Raw genomic sequence first — 27,524 nt, 5'->3', positions numbered from 1 at the left:
ATTGCTACTGCATAGTTTAACTGTTTATCAGTATGACTATGAAGCAAAAAAAGTAAATAACTAAAGTCAACTTTTGCCAAAATTATTAAGGGGGGGAATTTATCACAAAATGCTCTTGGTGTTTTAAAAATTATATCAAACTTTGTTGTGACAGTATCACTTATCTCATGATTTCAGCCGCCATGGAATAAATGATATATGCTTTGATATTTTGTGTTACAGTGCAGCTCTACAGCAAGGAAGATGAGTTTGCTGCCAAAAAACATCTCCCACATAAACATGACATCATCAGTCTTCTAGCTGTTGCAGGTCACTGGATAACAACAGAAGAGGATCTACAGGTGATACAGAAATATCACCGAAATACTACCTTTACTTTGTCAGCATTGCACTGCTTTGCAGGATACAGAACGTGCAATTTCATAGGGAGTCTTATCACTTGCAATATCCCAAAAGTTCCTTCTACTTGTAGTTTCTGCAGAGAAAAATTCAAACCTAGCCTAGATTTTGGATAAATTTACTAGGTTCACCGAACATGTTTTTCCTGTTTTTAGTTCTCCATAACTCTTGTACCAATAATTAATGTTTTACATTAAATACCTGATCTCACATTTTAGTATAAATCTAAAGTAACTTTGCCCTTAAGACCACTCTAATGTTTCAAAAACCAAGTACTGGATGGTGCTTAAGTGGGGAGTGCTCAGCCTATTATCTGCTGTTGGGGAGTGTTTGGAGTCATCCACCTTTAAATTAAAACAATGCATTTAAATTGACATAGATGTTTCCATGAATGTTGGTGCAATAAACATATAAAAGGGAGAGTAATTTGATGCATTCACTGACAGAGTTAGATGAAGAAGGATGGAAACTGGCCATCAATATGAATGAATAAGTGATCCATTCATATTCTGTACACTCTTGTTAAAACTGTATTTACATAGAATTAGACAAATAAGTGAAGAAAAATTGTAAATTAATTGCAGAATTCCTGAAGGCATAAGCCTTGCAAACATTGCTAAACATTTGTGTTTGAGTCTGTATGATAATCTAAGATTCACATAGGATACAATGTTGCTACCTACATCTGCAATTAACCAAAGGGTAAATTATATCAGTTCAATATTCATTCAACTGTCATTACCAATAAAAGTGGAAAATATTTGATTTATAGCTTGATTGGAATAGTTCACCCGTCTAAATCATCATACTATCTCCCTAACACTACCATTAATGCACCTCATTAAACATAATGATGCAGGGTTTCAACCTAAAACATTGCCAGTTCTTTTCCTTACACAGATGCTACTCAACCTGCTGAGTTCCTCCAGCAGATTGTTATTTGCTGCAGATTCCAGCATCGGCAGTCTCTTGTGTGCTCATTAAGCATAATGTGCATTCTTGATGGGATGTAAAGTTAATACTCACTTTCTCATTTCTTCCTTCCCTTTGCTTTCCCTGCTCCCTTGAGGAGAGAACAGGTATTAAGCAGTGATTATATTGATTGGCAGAAAAGGTTTGAAGACTGAATATCCCTACATCCCTATTTTATATATTTCACGCCTTCCTATTGTCTCAGCCAAATCAGTCTGGGTATCGTGATCAGTCTTCACTCTCATTTTTAATGCTAAAGGGATTCAGCCAGTTTATTTTATTAAAACACATCCTCACAAACCAAGACTTAGTTTTTTTGGAAATGCAACAGTACCTTTGCCATGCTTATGTTTTGCACATAAAATATAATTATATTTTCATAAGCCAAGTGTAAATGTAATTGAGTTTTTATTTCAGAATCAGAATTAACATTACATACGTCGTGAAATTTTTTTGTTTGGCAGCAGCAGTATAGTCTAATACATAATAAAAATACTACAAATGACTTAAATATATATAAAATTTAATTAAATAAGTAGTGTAAAAAGTAGTGAGGTAGTGTTCTTGAGTTGTTTCATTCTCCGTTCAGAAATCTGATGGTGAACAGAAAGAAGCTGCTCCTTAAATGTTGAGTGTACGTCTCCTGTATCTCATCCTTGATGGTGGCAATGAGAAGAGAACATATACTGGGTGATGAAAGTCCTTGAAGATGGATGCTGCCTTTCTGAGGCATAGCCTTTTGAAGATGTCCTTTGCTGGGGAGGCTAGTGCCAGTGATGGAGGTGACTGAGTCTGCATTCTTCTGTGACTTTTTCTGATCTTGTACAGTGGCCCCTCTATACCAGGGTGATGTAGCCAGTTAGAATGCTCTCCACAGTACATCTATAGAGATTGCTAGAGTCCTTGGTGACATACCAAATTTCTTCAAACTCTTAATTAAATCTAGCCACTCGCTTGCCTTCCTACATAATTGTATCAATGTAGATAGATCTTCAGGGATGTTGAAACTGCTGAATGTGTTTTTTTAAATTCTGATTCTTTTGTTCTAATTAATGGTCAAACAGTTCCTTCAGTCACGATCATTTGCTTGTACATGAAGTCCAGCTACAGCAATATCTTAAATGTCTCCCTTTTCATTTCTACATCTACAGTAATTTCATTGTTTCCAAATCCAATTCCAGATCATTCAGCAGTATTTTATTTTAAATCAGTGAAGATCTTAAACAATTAGATTGTATTTACTGTGTTCTTTTTTCATTTGCTCCTGCATGGAGTATTTTGTGTGGTATGATAGTGCATATTTATGTTATTAATGTAATATTTGAACAGTCTAGGCTAATAGCCCATAGAGTGTAATCTCCTTTTAGAAGATTTGATTGTTTAAAATATATATCTGATAATTGATCACAATTAAATTTTCAATAATCTGCCAAGTAGTTTACTAACTCTTATTGCAAATGTGTAATTTAAGTATTTGTGAAGAAAAGTCACGTTCAAATGCAAGCAAATAATATAGGAGACAACAAAATGGCCCAGTCATGCTCATATGTAATATCTGTGTGCACAAATACAAGAGCAAGGAGATGGGCAGTGATTGGAAGATTGAGGTTCAACTCCCTCCACTGTCTGTGTAAGGAGTTTTTATGTTCTCCCTGTGACTTGTGTTGAGTTTCCACTGGATGCTCTGGTTTCATCACACATTCCAAAAACACATGGGTTATTAAGTTGTGCTCATGCTATGTTAGCACCAGAAGCATGGTGACACTTGTGGGCTACTCCCAGCATGTCCTCAGACTGCTTAGGTCGTTAAACGCAAACAACATGTTTCACCATATATTTCAATATATGTGTGACAAATAAAGCTAATCTTTAAAACACCCCAGTTAGCAAAGAATTATCCATTTTTTCTCTAATGGCAGAGGCCATTATAGCATCCCTGATGCAATAAGGTCAATTAATTTGACAGAGTTAGAAAGACAAACTTGCAGGCATTTAAGTCAATGTAACATAAATAATCACCATCTTAACAAATAAAACATTCTGGGTTCCTTAAAAAAAAGTTGTTTTCTTGGCAGCACCATTACACAGTTAATAGAGCTGTTGCTTCACAGGTCCTTTGACCTGGATTCAATGTTCACCTTGCATATTATCTTTGAGAAATGTTTACATTTGCCCTGTGACTGCAAAGGGTTCCTCTTGTTGCTATGGTTTTCCCCTGCATCCCAAAAAATATGTTGGGTTGGTAGGTTAACTGACCACATTAAATTGCCCATAGTCAATGGCAGAAATTGGGAATGAAGGGAAAATACAAACACAAGAGATTCAGCAGATGCTGGAAATCCAGAGCAACACACAAAATATTGGATCAGAATCATCAGGTCAGGTAGCATCTACGAAGAGGAATAAAGAGTTGATGTTTTGGGCTGGCACCCTTCATCAGGACTGGAAAGGAAAGTAGAAGAAAGCAGTATGAGAAGATGGGATAGGGGAAGGAGCACAACATGGAAGAGAGAGGCAAAGAGAGGTGAGAGGGAAGATAGGTGAGTTTGGGGGGGGAGGATGGAGTGAGAGGCTGGGAGATGATTGGTGAAAAAAGTGAAAGGCTGAAGAAGAAGGAAACTGATTGGAGAGTAAATTTGGCCATGGAGAAGGGGAAGAAGGAGGGGCATCCGAGAGGGGTGATAGGCAAGTGAAGAGAAGAGAAGGGGTAGCAGGGGAACCAGAATGGGGAATGGCAATGGAGAGAAGGGGGAAGGGAGAGAGATTACCAGCAGTTGGAGAAATTGATGTTCATGCTGTCAGGCCAGAGGCCATGCAAAAGGAATAAGGTGTGGCCTCTCCAACCTGAGCATTGCCTCATTGACAGATGGGAACGGGGAGTGGAAATAAAATGGTTGGCTACTGGAAAATCCTCCCTGTTGCAGATGGAGAAAGGATATGTAGGGAAAATACATGGTTTGGCACAACAGTTATTTGTAAATGAACACGTGACAAGCTGACGTTGAGCCAAAGGACCTATTTGTGCTGTATGACTTGATTGTGTGAGCTCTGCAACTGGTAAAATTTTATTATTGAAGAATATAACTTGGTATCTCTCTTAAGGCTTAAATTTTTACTTTCACAGCTGGATCCACCTGACAGTCGACTTCTGTTTTGCAAAGGAGCAAGTATTTCATTTCTGAATGAAGAAGTGTGGCAACTATCATATATGCAGCAAGGGAAGTATCTGCGTATCCTTTCCTCAAATTTAGAAGTATCAACCTGCAGGATGATAATGCAGTTGAAAACTGCACAGTATACAGTACATACCCATTATTGTTTTCCTAATTTAGACCCCACATTAATTTTAGTCTATTGATACTGCTGGAGATTTGACCATATCAATTACTCAATGTTTGTAAGTTACCCTATTTTCTTTAAATTCTTGTAAGCGATTATCCTTATTGTGAGCCTATATATATATATACATTGGCCACTTAATTTAGGTACTTCCTGATGATTGTCTTTATGGTCTTCTGCTGCTGTAGCCCATCCATGTCAAGCTTTGACATCTTATGCATTCAGATATGCCATTCTGCACACCACTGTTGTTACATATAGTTAATTGATTTACTGTCACCTTCTTGTCAGCTTGAACCAGTCTGGCCATTCTTCTCTGACCTCACTCATCAGTTAGGTGTTCCCACCCTCAGAACTGCTGCTCATTAGATTTTTTTTTTGTTTTGTTTTCTGTCCCACACTGTGTAAACTCTAGAGACTGTTGTACATGAAAATCCCAGGAGATCATCAGTTTCTGAGATACTCAAACCACCCATCTGGCACTCATTCCACAGTCAGAGTCACTTAGGCCACATTTCTTCCCCATTCTGATGTTTGGTCTGAATAACAACTGAACCTCTTGACCATGTCTGCATGCTTTTATACATTGAGTTGCTGCCTCATGATTTAATATTTGCTTTGACGAGCAGGTGTACAGGTGTATCTAATAAAGTGGCCAGTTAATGTATCATGTTTTGGATTTACTTTACATATATTTTGCATACCCTGTCTTAGTTTTCCTAAATTCTCTTTTAATACCTCGCCTTCACTCTCTGTAGTTGAACGGTCTTACATAACAGGAGAAACAAATGGAAGCTTATCCTAGACTTTGTGTACCAAGTCATGCGGTGAACTGTAGATTTGGCAATCCCACCCATTTCTTTGACTTAAGAACAGGTTTCCCTGGAGTCCCTTTAGTCTCCTACATGAATGCCTTCCACTGCTCTGACACTTGAAGTAGATGCTTTCCAGTACATTTCACAGCTTATTAAAATTGCCTTCCTCTAACTTAGAACTTTTACTCTTATTTTACAATGAACAACACACACAAGTGCTAGAGGAACTCAGCAAGTCAGCGAGCAACTATGGAGAGAAATAAACAGTCAAAATATCAGGCCAAGAAGCTTCATCAGGACTGGAAAGGAAGAGGCATAAGCCAGAATAAAAAAATATTGGGGGGACAGAAAGAGGGGTCTTACTGCCAGGTTAATTGTTGAGCCCAGGTGAGAAGGAATTCGGGTGGGGAGGGGTGATCAAAGGGAATGATGTGAGAAGAGAGGGAGGTGATGTGTAGAAGAGATAAAGGGCTGAAGGAGGAGGAATCTGATAGAAGAGGACCGTGGCCCATGTAATAAAGGCGAGGAACCAGAAGAGTGTCATGGGTAACACCATTAAACATAGGATCAGAAGTAGTCTATTCAGCCCATGGAGTCCGCTCCACTATTCCATCATGGCTGATTCATTATCAGTTTCATCCCCAATTCAACTGCTGTCTCTCTGAACCCTGACTAATCAAGAACCCTATCACCTCCACTTTTAATGTACCCAATAACTTGGCCTCCACAGCCCTCTGTGGCAATGAATTCCACGGATTCACCAACCTCTGGCTAAAGAAATTCATCCTCATCTCTGTTTTAAATGGATATCTTTTTTTGAGGCTGTACACCCTCTGGTCATAGACTCTCCCACTAGGAAATATCCTCTCCATATCCACTCTATCTAGGTCTCTCAATATTCGATGTTTCAATGAGATCCCCCCCTTCATTCTTCTAAACTTCTGTGAATACAGGCCCAGAAACATCAGACACGCCTTTTCATTCCCATAATAATTCTTGTGAACCTCTTCTCAACCCTCTCCAATATTGTGAAGTCATGAGTTTGGATAAGGGGGAAAAGAAGCGCTTAAAGGACATAGGATCAGAAGTCAGTGAGGAATGAGGGAAAACTAAAGGGGGTGGGTAACAGAAGGGAGTGGTTTCCAGGAATTAGAGAAATGAATAGTTCATGCCATTGGGTTGGGGACTATTAGATGTTGCTCTTCCGACCTTCATTTGGCTTCATCGTGGCAGTAGAGATGGCAGTGGACAGACATATTGGTGTGGGAATGGGAAATGGATTGCAAATGGTTGGCCATTGGAAGATGCAGACTGTTGTGGCAGATGAAGCAAAGATGCTTGATGTAGGGGTCCCCCAATTTGCGTCAGGTCTCACCAATGTAGAGGAGGCCACACCAGGAGCTTCTGTTATAGATAAACCCAACAGACTTGCAGGTGAAGTGTTGCCTCATGTGGAGGACTGTTTAGGATCATCATTTGGACCATGGGAGGTGGTAGGGCAGGTGTAGCACATACCATTGGTGCAGGGATAAGTTATAGTAGAGGGATCTGTGGGGGGGGAATGGGTGGACAAGGGAGTCAAATTGAGAATGTTCTCTATGTAAGCAGAGAGGAGAGGGAAAGAAAGATGTGTCTGGTGGTGGGATCCTGTTGGAGTTGATGTAAGTCATGGAGAAATACATTGGGAGGAGTTGGAGTGAGGGTAAACGTGGAAATTAGATGCAATTTGGGCAGGGGCACCATCAATATTGCTGGAAGGGAAACCCTGGTTTCTGAGGCGGGGAGGGAAGGCAACTAGAATGCAAAACCTCATCTTGAGAACAAATGCAGCGGAGATGAAGGAACTGAGAGAAGGGAATAGCCTTTTCACAAGTGACAGGAGGAGAGAAGGTATAGCCAAGCTAACTGTGAAAGTCAGTAGATTAGTAAAAGATAATCAAGACTGAAAGATCAAGAAAGGTGGGGAGAGGGGTCAGAGATGAACCAAGTAAATTTAAGTGCAGGGTGGAAGTTGGAGACAAAGTTGAGCATAGGAAGCAGCATGAATGCAGTCCTCAGTGTAGTGCAGGAAGAGCTGAAGTGAGTTACCAGAGGAGGCTTGGAACATGAACTATTCCACATAGCCAAAGAAGATATCCCTGGATGCAAGGATGGTGCCAGTAGATAGGAAAACTGCTAATGTGGCATTTCTATAAAGAAGTGCAAATCTGAGAAACTATACAGATATCTGTATAAGTAGAACCTTAGTAATTTATCTTAAATTTTGGGGGAAATTTAATGTAGTCCGCAAGAATTATGATTAGTTCCCACAAGGCAGGCTGGTCAAAAAGGTGAAGTACCAAGGGATCCAGAGTTGTAAATTAGGTCCAAAATTGGTTTACTAGCAGGAAAGCTTTTGCGAATGGGGTTCCTTTGGGATGACTACTCTCATGTTGTATTTTTTACTGTTCACCTAAATATGGCCATAACTGTTGATTTTAAATATAAAATAATTCAAACTGTACTCAATATTTTTAAGTAGACAAACTCTTTTAGCTACATTGGCATCGCCCATTTTTCCCACAAATTATCTTCTTCATGAGAGCGATGACTCGCTTGCTGGTGTATATTATTTTTCAAAACTCGTGTGTTCTTGCTGCACAAACCTAGATGGTAAGTAGCTTGCTATCCAGGTGCACAAAACATCATATTCGAACCTGGAACCTGTCTACGTGCAGCATTCTTGACATTTCCAGTGAGCAATAACTGAATGTCAATCAGTGACACTAACCTTGGCCTAAATTTCACACCAACTACACCATGACTACATTTATGCATGGGATTCTGCAGATGCTGAAAACCCAGAAAAACACACACAAACTGCTGGAGGAACTGGGTACCACAGTGGTGTAGTGGTTATAATGCTATTACAACTTGGGCCATGGGAGTTCAATTCCAGCACTGTAAGTAATGGGGAGGTGTGACTGTTGGTTTATATTAAAAAAGGCATCAAATCAGTAGAAAGATGTGAGGAAGGTTTGGAAGATGTTGAACCCTTGTGGGTTGAGTTAAGAAACTGCAAGGGTAAAAGGACCCTGATGGCAGTTATATACAGGCCTCCCTACAGTAGCTCGGATGTGAACCACAGATTACAACAGGAAATGGAAAAGGCATGTCAAAATGACAATGTAATGATGGTCATGGGAGATTTTAACATGCAGATTGATTGGGGAAAATCAGGTTGGTAATGGATCTCAAGAGAATGAGTTTGGTGAATGCCAAAAAGATGGCTTTTTGCATTTTATTGTTGAACCTGCTAGGGGATCAGCTATACTGCGTTGGGTGTTATGTAATGAACCAGAGGTGATTAGAGAGCTTAAGCTAAAAGAACCCTTAGGAGCCAGTGATCACAATATGATTGAGTTCAACTTGGAATTTGATACAGAGAAAGTGAAGTCTGACATAGCAGTATTTCAGTGGAGTAAATTAGAATGGTATGAGGGAGGAGGTGGCCAAAGGAAATTGGAAGCAGATGCTGGTGGGGATGACAACAGAGAAGCAATGGTATGAGTTTCTGGGGAAAATTAGGAAAGTGCAGGACAGATATATTCCCAAAACAAAGAAGTACTCAAATGGCAAAAGAGTATAACTAGCTGACAGGGGAAGTCGAAGACAAAAGAGAGGGCATACAACAAAACAAAAATTAGGAAGCTTTTAAAATCCTACAGAGAACAACTAAAAGAATCAGTAGAAGGGAAAAGTTGAAATATGAAAGCAAGGATAGTAAAAGCTTTTTCAAGTATGTTAAAAAAAATAAGAAAGTTGAGAGTGGATATAGGACCACTAGAAAAAGAGGCTGGAGAAATAATAATGGGGCACAAGGAGATGGCAGATGAATTAAATGAAAATGAGTATCTTGCATCAGCCTTCACTGTGGATGACACCAGCAGTGTGCCAGATGTTGTAGTGTGCGAAGGAAGAGAAATGAATGCAGTTACTATTACAAAGGAGAAGGTGCTAAAAGAACTGAAAGACCTAAAGGTACATAAGTCACCCAGACTAGATGAACTGCTCTCTAGAGTTTAGAAAGAGGTAGCATTAGAGATTGAGGAAGCATTAGCAATGATCTTTCAAAAATCATTGGATTCTGGTATGTTGCCAGAGGACTGGAAAATTGTATATGTCACTCCACTCTTCAAGAAAGGAAGAAGGCAGATATGAGAGAGGAAATTATAAACCAGTTAACCTGACCTCAGTGGTTGGGAAGATGTTGGAATCAGTTGTTAAGAATGAGGTTATGAAGTACTTGGTGACACAGGACAAGAAAGGACAGTCAGCATGGTTTCCTTAAGGGAAAATCTTGTCGGACAAATCTGTTGGAATTCTTTGAGGAGATTACAAGTCAGACAGATAAAGGGAGTCTCTGAGTGGGATTGGATCCATCCACTCTATTTGGACTTTCAGAAGGCCTTTGACAAGGTGCAAATATGAGGCTGCTTACCAAGTTAAGAGCTCATGGTATTACAGGAAAGTTACTAAAATGGTTAGAGCATTGGCTGATAGGAGGCAGTGAGTGGGAATAAAAGGATCCTTTTCTGGTTGGCTGTCAGTGACTAGTGGTGTTCTATGGGGGTCGGTGTTGGGACCGCTTTTTATGCTGTATATCAATAACTTAGATGATGAAATAGTTGGCCTTGTTGCTAAGTTTGCAGATGATATAAAGATTGATGGAGGGGAAGGTATTGTTGAGGAAACAGTATGCAGAAGGACTTAGACAGATCGGGAGAATGGGCAAGAAAGTGACAATTAAAATACAATGTTGGAAAATGCATGATCATGCACTTTGATAGTAGAAGTAAGTGTGCAGACTATTTTCTAAACAGAGAAAATCCAAAAATTTGAGATGCAAAGGGACTTGGTAGTCCGTGCACAGAACACTCTAATGGTTAACTTGCAGGTAGGGTCAATGGTGAGGAAGGCAAATGCAATGTTAGCATTCATTTCAAGACGGCTAGAATACAAGAGCAGGGATTTGATTCTGAGGCTTTTTAAGCACTGGTGAGGCCTCACCTCAAGTTCCTCACCCAAGAGAGGTTGTGCTGGCATTGGAGAGGGTCCAGAGGAGGTCCTCTCAATATTTTGAAGGATGATTCTAGATATGAAAGTGTTATCATATGAGGAACATTTGATGGCTGTGGGTCTATACTCACTGGAATTTAGAAGGATGAAGGGGGGATTTCATTGAAACTTTTCAAATGTTGAATGGCCTAGACGGAGCAGATGTGGAAAGGATGTTTCCCATGGCTGGGGAGTCTAGAACAAGAGGGCACAGCCTCAGGACAGAGGGACATCCGTTTAAAACAGATGTGGAGAAATTTCTTTAGCCACCCGGTGGTGAATTTGTGGAATTTGTTACCACATGCAGCTGTGGAAGCCAGGTTGTTGGGTGTATTTTAGGCAGAGCTTGATAGGTTCTTGGTGGACACGGCATCAAAGATTATGGGAAGGTCAGGGAGTGGGGTTGAGGAGAGGGAGAAAAAGGTTAGCCATGACTGAATGGCAGAGCAGACTCGATGGGCCAAGTGGCCTAATTCTGCTCTTGTGTCTTATGGTAAGAGTTTATACGTTCATCCTGTGACAGTGTGGGTTTTCTCCAGGTGCTCTGATTTCCTTCCACAGTCCAAAGTTAATAGGTTAATTGACCATTCTAATTGTTCTGTGATTAAGCTAGAGTTAAACTGGTAGGTTGCGAGGCAGTGTGTCACATTGGGCCTGAAGGGCCTATTCTGTACTGTATCTCTAAATTAAATAAATAAACTCAACAGGTCAGGCAGCATCTATAGAGGGGAATAAAAGGTTGCTGTTTCGAGCTGAGAACCTTCATCCTGATTCCTTTCCACAATGCTGCCTGATCTGATAGGTTCCTCCAGTATTTTGTGCATGTTACACCATCTCCACGCTCCTCTGAACAGTTTGTTTCACCATCAAGTACCAACTTAAATGACTCCGCACAGACTTGTGGCCTTTCTGTTTGGCCAAAAGTCTCTGCAATTTAGCATTTTTGTTTTCAACATCTCCATAAAACTTGCAAAATCGCCTTTCTCCAGGTTATGATTTTCTTTACATTTTCACAATACTATTTGAAATAATGATACTGTTTTTGTATTTAATGAAAAACCTTAAAGACTTGCACATGTTCAGGACCAGACTGTGAGAATTGAATTAATACCAGATACAATTCTTGATGGTAAAGAAGCTGCTGAATATCAACAGCAGCCAGTCAAATATTAGAAGCACAATTATTTCAAAACAAAAAGGATTTGCAGAAATGGACAACACTGTATGCTTTCTCCCTTTGCTTTGTTTCACATTCTTGTGTAGTTCCATGTTTCATTGCATACAGCTTATTGAGCCTGAATGTCATTGCCTAGATATTTTGAAGGATGTGATGGAGAAGCTATCCATCGGAACATTCAGGTAAACATTTTCATACTTGTTCTCACAATTCCTGGTTCCACTTGGAAAGGCAAATGTGTAATAAATTGGTAATGAAAGTTCAGTGTTTGAATTAAGATCTCACTGCACTTAAGTATATGTACAGATGGTTGTATTACATAGAATCTCTTGAGATACTGACAGCCAAAAACACAGACTTCAATATTTGTCTTCTGTGTGATTGTATTTAAAATGCATTTTGAGTGATGAGATTGAGAGCTATAGTCAATTATCTTAAGGAAATGTGGCTGGCCGCGCCTTCTGCAGGAAGTTACAAGATATTGTGGAGACTTTGCACAGTGTCTAGACATTTCCAACTGCTTCTCTCTTTGCAGGCCTCAGTTGGATGAACCCATTCCAATATATGAAGCCACTGTTGTCATGGAGATGGTTCAGAAGAACAAAGTCAGAAAAAAACAAGTCGTTCAGCTCTGAAATGGTGTCATGATAACTAAATCCTGTAAACAGCTAAAAGATTTGTGCTGTCTTCAGAAGTATCAGTGTTCTGGGGCAAATGCTTCAGATCCACTTGAGTGATTTTGCATTTAAAATATTTTGCTCCCCATTTAGATTAAGTTGTTTGGTATTGAAAAGCTCTCCAATTACTATGATAAGATTTGCTTTTTTCACATAATTGACCTCGGGACTAATGCAAATTATTTCATAAAGATTCTGGGCTCCAATATCTGAATAGTTTTTTTCTCATTTTATTTTACACATTTGGTGCTATCTGTAATCTCTTATCAGTTTGCTGCAGCACCTTTTCAACAGCAGAATGGTTAATAATGGGTCCATAGAGTTGTGATTGTTAAAATGCTTCCACTCTTTTTATTAGGTACAAATAATTGAGGACGCAGTCAAGATAAGGATGTGGATAAATGGCTTAATAGTGGTTTGCTCCACTGATGGATCTTGCAAACTTTGCCAGAAAATAAATATAGTATTTTTAGATAAAAGGATTTCAATAACACTGTCAATTGAACATCAGCTTCATAAGTCTGAAACAACTACTGAATTTACTAGTGAATCCTGTATTTGAGAGATGGCTCTGCAGCACTTTGTCATTAATATCTCTTGAACAAAAGTTAACATTGAAACCAAAACCGATAAATAATCTGGATTTGGTTGTATACAGGAATACTTCTAGAAACATAGAAAATAGGTGCAGGAGTAGGCCATTCGGCCCTTTGAGCCTGCACTGCCATTCAGTATGATCATGACTGATCATCCAACTCAGAACCCTGTATCTGCTTTCTCTCTATACCTCCGATCCCTTTAGCCACAAGGGCCATATCTAACTTCCTCTTAAATATAGCCAATGAACCGGCCTCAACTGTTTGCTGTGGCAGAGAATTCCGCAGATTCACCACTCTGTGAAGTTTTTCCTCATCTCAGTCCTAAAAGGCTTCCCCTTTATCCTTAAACTGTGACCCCTCATTCTGTTCCACTTGCAATGTATCGCATAGACCTGGAGATTTGAAATCATTCTCTCGTGGGCTAAAGCAATTCTATCAGCCCAACACAGTAAGCCTGCTTGCAAGAGTTTGTCTGTGTCAATAAAATCTGATGCATTGAATTCTGTACGAAAAAAAGCGTTGGCTCCTTTTTTATTGTTAACATTGTTTTCCAGAACAGTGGCTGAATCAAGGACGAAACACAAAACAACTTTGAGTAAATGCATAAATCTAACATCAACATTTGCTCATGGCCCAGCTATTGTAAGAAGGCTGCTCAATAGCTATCCTCGGTTTTAGCTGGATATGACTTCTCATATCTTTTCTCCATTGCTGTCACAGAATATCGAACAGCCATAACACCTGGTGATCATGATGCCAATTTAAACTACAAGACCATAAGATATAGAAGCAGAATTAGTCCATTGAGTCTACTCCATCGTTTATCATGGTTGATCCATTTTTCCTCTCAGGCCCAATCTCCTGCCTTCTCCCCATATCCCTTCATGCCCCAACCAATCAAGAATCTGTCAACCTCTGCCCTAAAAATATGTAAAGACTTGCCCTCCACAGCTGCCTGTGGCATTAATTCCACAGATCCACCACTCTCTGGCTTAAGAAATTCCTCCTCATCTCCATTCTAAGCTATTCACATTTATTTGATTATGTTCTATATCCTTCCCTTGGAGCCCTGTTCGTGTGCCTGTTTAAAATGCCTCCTAAACATTGCTATCATATCTGCTTCCATCATCTCTCCTGGGAATATATTTCAGGCACCTATCTCTTCGTGTTTCTTAAAAAAAACTCATCTCCTTTTTGACCTTACCCTCTCAGCTTAAAGCTACTCTCTCCACTATATGACATAGAAACATAGAAAATCTACAGCACAATACAGGCCCTTTGGCCCACTAAGTTGTGCCAAACATGTCCCTACCTTAGAAATTACTAGGCTTACCCATAGCCCTCTATTTTTCTAAGCTCCATGTACTTATCCAAAAGTCTCTTAAAAGACCCTTTTGTATCTGCCTCCACCACCGTTGCCGGCAGCCCATTCCACGCAGTCACCATTCTGAGTAAAACACTTACCCCTGACATCTGCTCTGTACCTACTCCCCAGCACCTTAAACCTGTGTCCTCTTGTCCTCAGCCCTGGGAAAAAGCCTCTGCCATTTCCACTCTGGAGAAAAGACATCCCCTCACCACCCCACAATGACCTCCAGAGAGAGAAAACAATCCCAGTTTATTTAACTTCTCCTTATAGCTGGTGCTCTTTATCCAGGCAGAATCCTGGTGAGCCTTATCTTCACCTTTTTTTTAAAACCTCCTCTTCCTTTGATACAGCAACAAAAACTCCCCAGAATACTCTACATACAGCCTACTCAAAGAGTTATACTGCTACTTAATATGCCAAATGCTGAAGTCAAACTTTACATCTGCTTTCTTTGCCACCCTATCGATTTCCAGTGTAAGTTCATTGTCATTGAACCAAACACAGGTGTATATATAGCTAAGCGAAACATCATTCCTCTGGGAACAAGGTGCATAACACAGCACGTAGTCATACACAACACATATAGTTACAATCCAGCATATACAGACACAAAGTAATACTAGCACAAATCCTTGAGTGGCATTGCCTGGATGTTGATAGGTTGGTTAATAATGTCTAACAGGGTCTTACTATCATAAGAAAAATATGTAAGAAAAATATTTGCACCATTTGTTAGAGCCAGAAAGGCTGCTATTTTGCCAATCTGCTTGTGTTATCACTTTCAGGGAGTAATGAACCCTGCAGTACCCAACTCAAGTACATGTCCAGGCACTGTTAGGTCTTTTGACTCCACCATCCTTTCAGTCAGTGAATTCCAGACCCTACCATATGTTGAGTGATACATACTTTTTATCACCTCCATTTTGATCCCTATAACACTTACAAAATTCAGATATGGAATAAATTTATGCATGTTAATTAAATCTCTATTCCAAAGAAAGCAATCTTGTCTTATCCAGTCTTTTCTTGTAACTACAGTTTTCCAGCCCTGGCAACGTCTTTGAAGGAGTCCCTAAGGTAACTCCTGCAACAACTCTGGTGTCAAACTGTATCAGTCTCTGCCATTCTTTCAGAATCATCAGCTGCATGGAATTTGTTCTCCATTTTGTATTGCCCTGGCTTGTGCATCATCTACATCCATGGTTGACCTCAACCAACAGTGGGCCTAAAGTGTCTTTGAAGATTATATGCAATTAGTTCTTCTCTATAACACAATGGTCAGTACTCTGTTCTTGCTAATGAGTCTTGTATGAAATTCTAGCATAGTTCCCAGCTCTTATATTAAAGGATCCTGTGTACCCTTTCAAGCTCTTTATTGACCTGTACTTTAAGGTCCATCTGTTCCCCCATCCAATAGTCTCCTGTTTATTCCCTGGATTTGTCATCTCATAAATGTATGGCCAATTATTTTCCTGGATTAAATTACTATTTATATTTTTCTGCCCAACTAATCAGACCATCAATACTTTCTATAGATGTGGTGTCAAGGTATTTGGATGAACATGATAAAATTGGACAAAATTAGGATGGTTTCCTTAAGGAGAAATCTTGCCTGATAAATCTGTTGGAATTCTTTGAGGGAACAACAGACAGGATAGACAAAGGAGAGTCAGTGGATGTAGTGTACTTGGATTTGCAGAAGGACTTTGACTTAAAGTGTTGCACATGAGGCTGCTAAACAAGGTAAGAGCCCCTGGTATTACAGGAAAGATACCAGCATGAATGGAAAATTGGCAAGGAGCAAAGAATGGGAATAAAGGGGGCCTTTTCTGGTTGGATGCAGGTGACTAATGGTGTTCTACAGGGGTCAGTGTTAGGACCACTTCTTTTCATGTTATTTGTTAATGATTTTGATGGTGGAACTTATGGCTTTGTGGCCAAGTTTGCAAATAAAGGGATAGGAATTAGTGTTGAGGAAACTGCAGAAGAACTCCGATAGATTAGGAGAATGGGCAAAATAATGGCAAATGGAATATAGTGTCAGGAAGTGTACTTTGGTTGAAGGAATACTGGCATAGACTACTTTATAAGTGGGGAGAAAATTCAAAAATCAAAGGTGCAAAGGGACTTGGGAATCCTTATGCAGGATTCCCAAAATGTTAATTTGAAGGTTGAGTCAATAGTCAAAAGGTAAATGCAATGTTAGCTTTCATTTCAAGAGGGCTAGAATATAAAAGTAAGGATGCAATTCTGAGGCTTTAAAAGGCACTGGTCAGTCTGCACTTCAAGACTGATAATGTCATTCTCAGTACACAAGTGTAAAGGAGAACAAAATAAGTGTAACTCTGGATCCGATGTAGCACAAAAAAAAACACAATAATGATAAAAAATACAATAAACATAAATGCATAACATAGCTTATGTACATACCTTGATTGTATGTCTACAAAGTGACGCTAGGCACAGGAGCATTGGTACATAATGAGACTCCGACAAAAAATGATAAAGTAGTGGTGGTGGGGGGTGTAAGTTGATAGGTGTTGATCAGCCTTACCGCTTGGTGAAAGTAACTCTTGAGTCTGGGGAATCTGGCGTGAATGCTACACAGCTTCCTCCCTGATGGAAGTGGGACATACATGACCAAGAACAGGGTGGGTGTGATCCTTCATAACGTTACTGGCCTTTCTCTAGCATCTTTCTGTATATATGTCCTTGACGGCAGGTAGGCTGGTGCCAGTGATGCCTTGGAATACTGTGTGCAATTTCGGACTTCTTATCTAAGATGTCTAGCATTGTAGCAGGTCCAGAGGAGGTTCACAAGAATGATGCCTGGGAATTAAAGGATTAATAGATGAGGAGCATTTGATAGTTCTGGCCTGTACACACCGGAATTTAGAAGATGGGGCGGGGGGGGGGGGGGCATCTCATTGAAACCTATCAATTATTGAAAGGGCCAGACAGAGTGGATATGGACAGGATGTTTCCTATAACAGGGAAGTCTAGGATCAGAAAGCACAGAATAGAGGTATGTTCATTTAGAACAGAGATGAGGAAGAATTTCTTTAGCCAGAGGGTACTGATTCTGTGGAATTCAGTGTTACAGGCAGCTGTAGAAGCTTATTTATTGGGTGTAAAGTGGAGGCTTTGATTAGTCAAAGCCATCCAGGCTTTTGGATTGGGAGGGGTTATAAATCAGCCATGATAGAATGGCGAAGCAGACCAGATGGGTTGACTAGCCCAGTTCTACTCCTTTGTCTGGTGGCCTTCCTCCATTGTAAAGATTCCTTTGTGTTAATCACAAGGCCAATATTTATTATCTGCAAACTTGTCATTGCCTCTGTTATGGGTCTGAATCACTAATGTGTATTTGAAAAAGAAAGGAACCAAGCATTTAACCCTGTGGAAGCCCTCTGCATTAGTCTTGGTCACAAAAATACCATTAACCTTTACCCTCATCACTGACAGTATTTTGTATGTAATTGGCACCTTACCTTGGGTCTCAAAGCTGGCACAGACACAGTAGGTCAAAGGGCTACTTCTACACTATTAGCATTACTTTTTTAACTAGCTTGTTGTGTGGGTAAGCGAAACCTGCGTTGGTTAATGTTACTGAGCCTGCCTTCACCATCTCTGCAGGCAGTACAAAAGGGACTTCTGCCCTATGTGTGGCATCACTGACATGAATAATTCCTGCATCTTCTGAATTGTATCTAGAAATGGATGTTACAGAATACAAAATATGCTTTTAAACTGGAGCTTGATTTTGATACAATTAATCTCAATGCACAAGTTTCCCACACTTGCCATGATCCTGTAAATAAGACAGCAGAATGAAACAGCTCATTATTTCAGGCATGCATAAACCTGCTCATGGAGCATGCAAATTAATTGTTTACATCATAGTGGCATTACCAGTAAATGGTTCACTCCTATGTGTACAAAGTGTTTTTTTCCCCCAAGAAAGGTGTTAGGAACCAGCAGTTGAAGCTCATCTTTCAACAAAATAATTATTTTCACAGTGTGCTGTATTTCTTTAGAAGCCATAATCAATCAAGTAGATGGAAGCCAGCCAGCTCCATCACAGTCACAAGCCACCCTACCATCGAGGACATCTACAAAAGGAGATGCCTCGAGGAAGCAGCATCCTTCTTTAACAACTCTCACCATCCCGGGCATGTCCCCTTCTCATTACTACCTTCAGGGAAGAGGTACAGGAGCCTGAAGATGCACACTCAACATTTTAGGGAAAGCTTCATCCTCTCTGCCATCGGTTTTCATGGATTCATCAACGCAATCTCACTATTCTTCTTCTGCACTATTTTTTATTGTAACTTAGTATTTTTTGTCTTGCACCATTGTGCTGTCACAGAACAACAAATTGTATGACATAATTCAGTGATAATAAATCAGATTCATGTTATTCCGTTTTTACTAATCTGTGCTGGATTTAACTGCAAGTACAAAGCAGTCATCCACTTGCATTTGTTCCAGTGTAATCACAAACCACATCAGCAGCTTGTGTATCTGATAGCAACTGCACCAGACCACTGTGCATGAACCACTCTCTTAGATTTTCCATCATTCCTTGTGCTGAGGTTCCACTCTGCTAATAGCAACTTCCCTGGAACAGCAGGGCATTCACTCTGAGCTGTGATGGACCAAGTTTGGGAAATCACCTTTTCCAGTCTCTATCGATATTAGCACTTACTACAGAAACCTCTGAAAGCAATTATAAACCGATTCACAATGAACTGTTTTGCACATGTTTTTCCAAGTCCAAACAGCTGTTCAATCCTGCTGTCCGATCCAACAATAGGGAGCACAGCCAGCCTCTGCATTCCGAATGTCACCTGGGAGTAGCGACCTTCATATCTTGTAGCACTTGCATTGACGCCTGGAGTATCCCAAACTCCTCTCTCCGCAGGGCTGCCACCAACTCCAGCTGCTCTGAGATCTCAGCTCCATCATCTGATAGCTTGGAAAGCTGGAAACAGGGAGGCAAAATAAAACCAGAACAGGATTAGAAAGCATCTCAGAAATATATTCAATCCCCATGGAAAATCTCAGCAACCTTGGAAATAGGAATTTGGCTCTTTGGTTATGGCTCTTCATAGAGTCATTCTGACACCGGTATTTCCAGTAAGATGGCAGCACGTGAAAATGCAGCAGCCTCTCGGGGGGCCAAACAAAGCTGCTTTTTTCTTCGTAAAATTATTTTTTTACAATCCAAAGACAATTCTACTCCAAGAACACTGGGCACTGCAGGGCTACTCCATCAGTGATTGAAGTGGCTGGACTGGTGTTGGCTGGTGAGCCAGCCAAGGTGTCAAAGTGGTCTTCCATAGTGTCCAAGGAGCTGGTCAGGATAACGGAGGAGCCAATCATTATATCGGAGGAGCTGACCTGGCAGATCGTGCTGTTGCCCGCTACTCCAGAGCTGTGCGTAGTTGGTGCATTTTAACTGTGTGAGATTGTCCCAGACATTTCACTTGCAATCACATGACTGTGTTGGACAGTGACAATGTAAGTTGCCACAGCCCTGTTACCCTTGTCTGGTGGAGGGAGAGTTGATATGAAAGCTGTGTAGTCTCAGTTGTAGTGAGAACTAGGCCTCATGCCTCAGGCTTGCCGGCTGCTGCAGACCAGGTGAGAGACACATGTGGTAGAGCTTGGCTGGAGCCTGGCCTCACCCATTGGTGCTGCCTTCCTATGTTTGCGTGCTGTTTTTGAACCTTTTGCACCTTGGCCCCAGAGGAACACTGTCTCGTTCAGCTGTAGCTATGTATGGTTTGAATGATAATTAAACTTGATTTGATTTGATAATACATGGGGGTAAATTTGGCCCAACTCATCCATGCCTTTCTAAGTTAGTTCCTTTTGCCCATATCCCTCTAAATCTTTCCTGTCCAAGTACTTTTGAATGTTGTTATTGCACCTGCCTCAACCACTAACTGGCACCTTAAAACCAGTCACTTTGGGCAGATGGGGTTCATCAGCTGTGGTTGGTAGCTCATCTAGGAGAAGGAAAACTCTGATTTCAAACCTCCACTGCCCTCCTGTTATACCCACTCATGGGGAAGGCTTCAGGAATAAACCCCAAGAGAAAAGCCTGGAGCTGGAGTTCCAAAGACAGTCCTACATTGAGTTCAATGCTGACGGACAAGGTGCGCCAGGATGAGAAAACATGTCTTACGTAAATAAGTTGCATGTGCTAGGGCTTTTCTCTTTGGAGCGATAGAGGATGAGAGGTGACTTGACAGAGTTGTAGGGGCATGGATATGTTGGACAGCCAGAACCTTTCTCCCCCATAATGGCATTGGCCAATATCAGAAGACATCCATTTAAGGTGAGTGGAGAAAAATTTGGCGAGGATTTCAGGGGCAGGTTTTTACACAGAGTGGCGGGTGTCTGAAACACACCGCCAGGGTTGGTGGTAGAGGTTGTTACAATAAGAATGTTTAAAAGATTCTTAGATAAGCACATAGATGTAAGAAAAACGGAGGGTTATGGGCTGCATAGGAGGGAATGACTAGATTGATTGTAGAGTTGGTTTATATAGATTTAAGATCTTTAAAAATTAACTATTTGTCGCATGCATCGAAACGTACAGTGAAATTCTTGTTTTCATCATGTCAAATCAGTGAGTATTGTGTTAGAAGCAATCTGCAACGGTCACATGCTTCCAGCACCAGTAAAACATGCCCACAACTTAACAGCCATAGCTCTAACTGTACATCTTTGGAGTGTGGATGTGTGGTGAACTATGTGTCTGTCTGGACACGCCCCCTGCTGACTGCTCCTGTGGCTCCTCCCACAGGCCCCTGTATAAAGGCGATCTGAGGCCTGACGCTCGGCCTCAGTCTCCAGGACATAGTATGATAGACACTCACTCCTGGTTCCTTCTTCCAGTCAATAAAAGCCGATATCTCGCCTTACGTCTCAGTGTGAGCTATTGATGGTGCATCAGGATGAAAACTGGAGCACCCAGAGGAAACTCGTGCAGTCACGGGGAGAATGTACATGCGCAATGTAAACACAGCTGTAGGAATCGAATCCGGATGGATGATCAGTAATAAGTGATTGCACGGAACTGCTACAGTACTGAGCTGGCCCTGCATCATTAGCACAACACTGCGCTGTACTGTTCCATGTGACCAACCTCTCTTTTAAAGGCAAATAGATCCTTTCAGTTTCCCCTGCAAAGGCCATCGTGATTTAAAACAGTCATCGCAAACTGACCAGATAATCCTATCACCATTCTGCAAGTTGCTTCCATTGCTCAACCCAGGCATGGTAAATCTGAATCTCTGAATGAGGAGACTTTGCTACGTGCAGACGTTGCAATTTGGGGCTCAGATCAAAACAAAGAATTTGTTCATTCACAGAAACTGGACATAATAATCATTCAGAATTTTGCCCACTTAATTTGAAGTTTGGTCAGACAAACATGGCAGTAACTCTGCCAACTCTGTGAGGAGCACTTGGAGTCAGTGCTTTATGCTTCTGGTCATACTCCTGCTGTTACAGCCTGGATTTGACACAGAAACAGCAGGCAGAACATATACAAGACGAGCATTTCTTTACTCGTTTTGGCCCAGCCAGTATTTCCAGCGATCTTTCTTACAGTCTAACAATTCACAGTACCATTTCTCCTCTCTAATTCTGGCAGTCTCTGCTACCCTGGTATTATCTCTTACTTGTAGGTGGCTCTGCTACATCTGCCTATGGGATTCCGTCAGTGTAATTGGAGCCGGCGGTGGAGAGGCACAAAGCATTCATTCTCTCTTCAATGCTCATCTGGAGGAGCTCTCCTTGTAACACTCACATTCAAAAACAGGATTGGAGTTTAGTAAAATGGATTCTGGCCTTAATGAAAATTGTATGACTCTCATCTGTATTGGCTGAGGTACCTAACAAGCAAGAACCCAACACCAGTTTGCTTCAAATAAAGCAGCAAACCCAGATTTCTCTTATTAAAAATCTACTCAAATAAATATTCTTAGCCCCCCCCCCCCAAAGTGTGAGGAAATTTTACATCATACGAGGCAGTGAAAATAAATCTTATTCTGAAATGACAAAATTCAGGTAGACAGATGTTTCCAAAAATCTTTGTTTCCAAACTAAATACAGCAAAATACAATTCCGAAAGCAGATCTTCATTTCAGCTTCTTGCTTTTTAGTGTTTAGAATCAGAATTTGATTATTATTGACCTAAATGACCTGATCTTTTTTACATAACGTACACAAAATGCTGAGGAACTCGAACAGGCAGCGTCTATGGAAAGGAGTAAAAAGTCAGTGCTTCAGCCAAGACCTTGTGTATGTTTTGCAGCAGCAGAACTGTGCAAAGATATAAAAATTACTCTAAATTACAAAAATACATAAATAGAGCAGAAGGGAAAAACAGTCCATTTGACCAATATCTGGTCTGGGGTTGGGGGGGGGGGGGGGCCTGAACCAGATTGAAATAAGCTGCAGAAAGTTGTAAAGACAGCCAGCTCCATCCTGGGCACTAGCCTCCCCAGTAGCATACAACATGAGCGCCCCCAGCACCCAGGTCATAGTCAAACACACATATACATACAAACACACATACACACCCTTATGGTAATTTAGTTTTTATTATACATTGCATTGTACCACAACCACAAAATAACACATTTCCAGTGATATTTAACCTGATTTTGGTTCAAAAATCTGATGGCAGAGGGAAAGAAGCCATTCTTAAATCATTGAGTATTGGCCTTCAGCATCAGAATCATATTTAAAATCACCAGAAAATGTAGTGAGATTTGTTAACTTTACAGCTGCAGTACAATGAAATACATGGTAATATAGAGAACAAGACAAGAGTTACATTAAGTTTATATATGCCTATTAAGTAGTTAAGTTAAAATAAGTAGTGCTAAGAAAAACAAATAAAAAGTAGTGAGGTAGTGTTCGTGGATTCAATGTCCATTTAGAAACCAGACAGCAGAGGGGAAGAAACTGTAACTGGACTACTGAGTGTGTGCCTTTAGGCTTCTGTACCTCCTTCCTGATGGTAACAATGAGAAGAGGGCATGTCCTGGGCATTTGGGTCCTTAATGATAGACACCACCTTCCTAAGGGACCACTCCTTGAAGATGTCTTGGATACGATGGAGGCTAGTACCCGTGACGGAACCGACTAATTTTATAAGTTTCTACAACTTATTTTTATCCTGTGGAGTAGCCCCCCTATACAAAATGGTAACGCAGCCAGCCAGAATGCTTTCCACAGTACATTTGTAGATTTTTTCAAGTGTTTTTAGTGGAAACACGAAATTTCCCCAAACTCTTAATAGCCACTGTCTTGCCTTCTTTATGTTGTGTCCAGATTAGGTCCTCAGAGATATTAACACCCAGGAATTTGAAACTGCTCACTCTCTCCACTTCCGATCCCTCTATGAGGATTGGTGTGTGTTCCCTTGTCTTACTCTTCCTGAAGTCCACAACCAGTTCTTTGGTCTTACTGATGTGAGTGCAAGATTGTTGCTGCGACACCACTCAACTAACTGGTATATCTCATTCCTGCACCCCCTTTTGATGCCATCTGAAATTCTGCAAACAATGGTTGTATCATCAGCAAATTTATGGATTCCTGCAACTCCTCCCCAATGGCAGTAACCATGAGAGGTCATGTCTCTGATGGCAAGTTCACATTTACTCATCTCCACTTACTGCACAGATGGGATGTATAAATTAGCTGTTCAGATGGTGACTGGAACCTGGAATTTTTAAACTTCAGCTAATATAGCAGAACATGCTGGAATTCCTCAGCAGGTCGAGCAGGATCTGTAGACTGATGGTCTTTTGTCAAATTTGTGAAAAGTTTTAAGATGCAGAGCAGGTGATGATAGTGGGGGAAAGAGGCGAGACAGAGAAAATGCAAAGGAGCTCAGGGGAGACCGAGATATCTCAGAAAGAATGTGTTGTCATTGGAGGGAGTCCAGAGGAGGTTCATGAGGATGATTCCAGAAATAAAGAGGTATCTATGAGGAACGTTGGACTGCTTTGGGCCAATAGTTCACTGGAATTTAGAAGAATACAGGGGGATCTTATTGAAACCTACCAAATGTTGAAAGGACTAGATAGGGTGGATGTGGAGAGGATGTTTCCTGTGGTGGGGGTATCCAGAACTAGAGCGCACAGCCTCAAAACTGAGGGGCAACCCTTTAAAACAGATGTAAGGAGGACATTTTTTAGCCAGAGAGTAGTGAATCTGTGGAATGATCTGCCACAGGCTGCGGTGGAGGCCAAGTGCATGGGCAGAAGTTGATAGTTTCCTGATCGGTCAGGGCATCAAAAGATGTGGTGAGAAGGCAGGTGTATGGGGTTGAATGGGATCGGAGATCAGCCAGGATGGAATATTGGAGCAGACTTGATGGGCTGAATGGCCTAATTCTGCTCCTATCTTACGGACTCAAAAAAAAGAGGAGAATCTATTGTTGGCAGAATTTCAGATGGTGATGAGAAGGCTTACAGGAGTGAGATATATCAGCTAGTTGAGTGATGTCACAGCAAAACCTTGCATTCAATATCAGTAAGACCAAAGGATTGGGTTGTGGAATTCAGAAAGGGTAAGGTGTGGGAACACACACCAGTTCTCACAGAGGGATCAGAAGTGGAGAGAGTGAGCAATTTCAAGTCCTGGGTGTCAAGATCTCTGAGGATCTATCCTGGGCCCAACATAATGATGCAGTTAAAAAAAAAACATGACAGAAGCTATATTTCATTAGGAGTTTGAGAAGATTTGCTACGTCTCCAAAACACGGGAAAATGTCTACAGATGTAAGGTGGAAAGCATTCTAACTGGATGCATCACAGTCTGGCATGGGGGGGCCTACTACACAGGATCAGAGTAAGCTGCAAACAGCTGTAAACTTACCACTAGTCCTCATAGGATCCAGGACACCTTCAAGGAGTAATGCCTGAAAAAGGCATTAAGGACTTGCATCACCCAGGACATGCCTCATTCTCATTGTTACCATCAGGGAGGAGGAAACCTAAAGGCATGCACTCAACAATTCAGGAACAGCTTCTTCCCCTCTGCCGTTGCACTGATCAGAAAAGTGGCAGTGAATAACAGATAGCTCTGGAGAAAGTCTAAACAAAATGATTCATAACAGCATTTTGTGTTTTATTTCAGATTTCTATCTTTTTTCTTACCATTTTACAATGTAATCCTAAATATTGCCAGAAGGCAAAAACAACATAGAAAACTAACCCTTCCTCTTCCCCACCACCTTATTCTGGCTTCTTCCCCCTTCCTTTGCAGTCTTGATGAAGGGTCTCAAAGCAAAACATTCACTGTTTATTCCTCTCCATAGATGCTGCCTGATCTGCTGAGTTCCTCCAGCATTTTGTGTGTGTGTAACTCTAGATTTCCAGCATCTGCAGAATCTCTTGTGTTAAAAAAAAATTATCTGCATGTGTTTTCCATTTAGCTCCCTGAGTGTCGCTGTTTGGTGTAATACAAAGCTCAGGAAAGACTGTTGGCTCGAGTAAAGTTATTGAGAGTCAGAAAGAAAACATCAAGCAAGCCAGAATGTCTGAGGGGAAGAGAGAATAGGGTGAGAAAGGGACTCGGACAAGGTTCTCACTCTTGTCATTGCTACCATCGGGGTGGAGGCACAGGAGCCTGAAAGCACACGCTCAGTGATTCAGGAACAGCTTCTACCCCTCTGCCATCCTATTCCTAAATGGATATTGAACCCATAACACTACCTCACTACATTTTTCCCCTTTTTGAACTACTTATTTAACTTTATATATTATACACACATATACCTACCATAATTTACTTTTTGTAATGTATTGCATTGTACCGCAGTTACATAACAACAAACTTCAAGACATATGTCAGTGATATCAAACCTGAGTCTGATCTTCATACAGCAAACCAAACTATAAACATAAGCCACACAGAACGTGCTAGGGTCAGTCAGCTCACAATCCACTTAAGTTGGGATGTCCAGTTAATGAGCAATAACTTCATGAGCAAGGCAGTTGAGGATGTCTGGAGCCTGCAGATCTCAGCCCCAACAAGTGCCAACAAGTTCACAAAATGAAGAGAAAAACAGACAGAAAAACTGCTGAGTGGGGCATTGCCACTGACATGATGAAAAGATTGGGAACCTCAGTACAGAGAGGAGTTCCAGTACTGGTTTCAGATCCATTTCTACAGACTAGATTCTAGATTCATATTTGTTTATCATGTGTACAATCGAAACACACAGTGAAACGTGTCTTTTGTGTTCACGACGAATACATCCGAGGGGGAGTCGGGGTAGGGCCTCAAGTGTCACCACTCACTCTGCCAGCAACACAGATAGCATGCCCGCAACGCTTCTCAGAACACACCAGAACAGAATATAAGCAATATCAAAACAAGCCCCATTCCTCCCCCTTACCCCATCCACCCATGCATGAACACAGTCCTTCAACTCCAGATCAAGCTGTCTTCAGCCTCCAGTGGACTCGAACTCGCATACATTGGGCTTTTGACTTCCCCAGTGGACTCAGAGATTTGCAGACAAAGGGCTCCAGTCTTCAAGACTTTCGAATGACTCTCAGGCTTCAATCATCAGCATCAATCCTTACATCCTCAATCCTCGACCACATGAAGACACACCAGTGCTTACATGTCAATAAGAGTTTGAGGAGATGTGATATGTCACCAGAAATTCTGGCTAATTTCTACAGATGTATCAAGGAGAGCATTCTAACTGGTTACATCAGTATCTGGTGCAGAGGCACCGATGCACTGAATCAGAAAAAGCTGCAGAGGGTTGTAGACTCAACCAGCTTCCCCACCATCAAGGACATCTTCAGAAGGCTGTGCCTCAAGAAGGTGGTATCCACCTTGAAGGACCCTCACCATCCAGGACATGCACTCTTCTTGCTATTACCATCAGGGAGTACAGGAGTCCAAAGATGTATAAGCTGGGTTTTTTGGAACAGCATTTTCCCCTCAGCCATCAGATTTCTGAACAGTCCATGAATCCGTTAACATTACCTCACTATTTTACTCTTCTTTTGCACTATTTATTTGCTTTTA

At 41.0% G+C, this 27,524-nt stretch overlaps 2 protein-coding genes across 4 annotated transcripts in view; one reads left to right on the top strand and one right to left on the bottom strand.

The window, feature by feature from the left end:
- cryzl1 (crystallin, zeta (quinone reductase)-like 1) overlaps window positions 1–17,362 on the top strand; it is a 74,656-nt gene extending 57,294 nt beyond the window's left edge. The window contains exons 11-14 of the mRNA XM_059968897.1: window positions 223–341; window positions 4,496–4,601; window positions 11,936–11,981; window positions 12,335–17,362. Of these exons, the coding sequence (XP_059824880.1) occupies window positions 223–341; window positions 4,496–4,601; window positions 11,936–11,981; window positions 12,335–12,434 (371 nt within the window). The 3' untranslated portion in view covers window positions 12,435–17,362. The remainder of the gene's footprint in view (window positions 1–222; window positions 342–4,495; window positions 4,602–11,935; window positions 11,982–12,334) is intronic.
- Window positions 17,363–17,949: 587 nt separating this feature from the next.
- Window positions 17,950–27,524, bottom strand: part of setd4 (SET domain containing 4) — a 39,136-nt gene continuing 29,561 nt past the window's right edge. For all 3 annotated transcript variants that reach the window (XM_059968894.1, XM_059968895.1, XM_059968896.1), the window contains one exon: window positions 17,950–19,428. In XM_059968894.1, coding sequence (XP_059824877.1) covers window positions 19,291–19,428 — 138 coding nt within the window. In that variant the 3' untranslated portion in view covers window positions 17,950–19,290. The remainder of the gene's footprint in view (window positions 19,429–27,524) is intronic.

The sequence above is a fragment of the Hypanus sabinus genome, chromosome 4 (assembly GCF_030144855.1).
Source record: "Hypanus sabinus isolate sHypSab1 chromosome 4, sHypSab1.hap1, whole genome shotgun sequence".
NCBI classification, from domain to species: Eukaryota; Metazoa; Chordata; class Chondrichthyes; order Myliobatiformes; family Dasyatidae; genus Hypanus; species Hypanus sabinus.
This window is presented reverse-complemented; position numbering and strand designations above follow the sequence as displayed.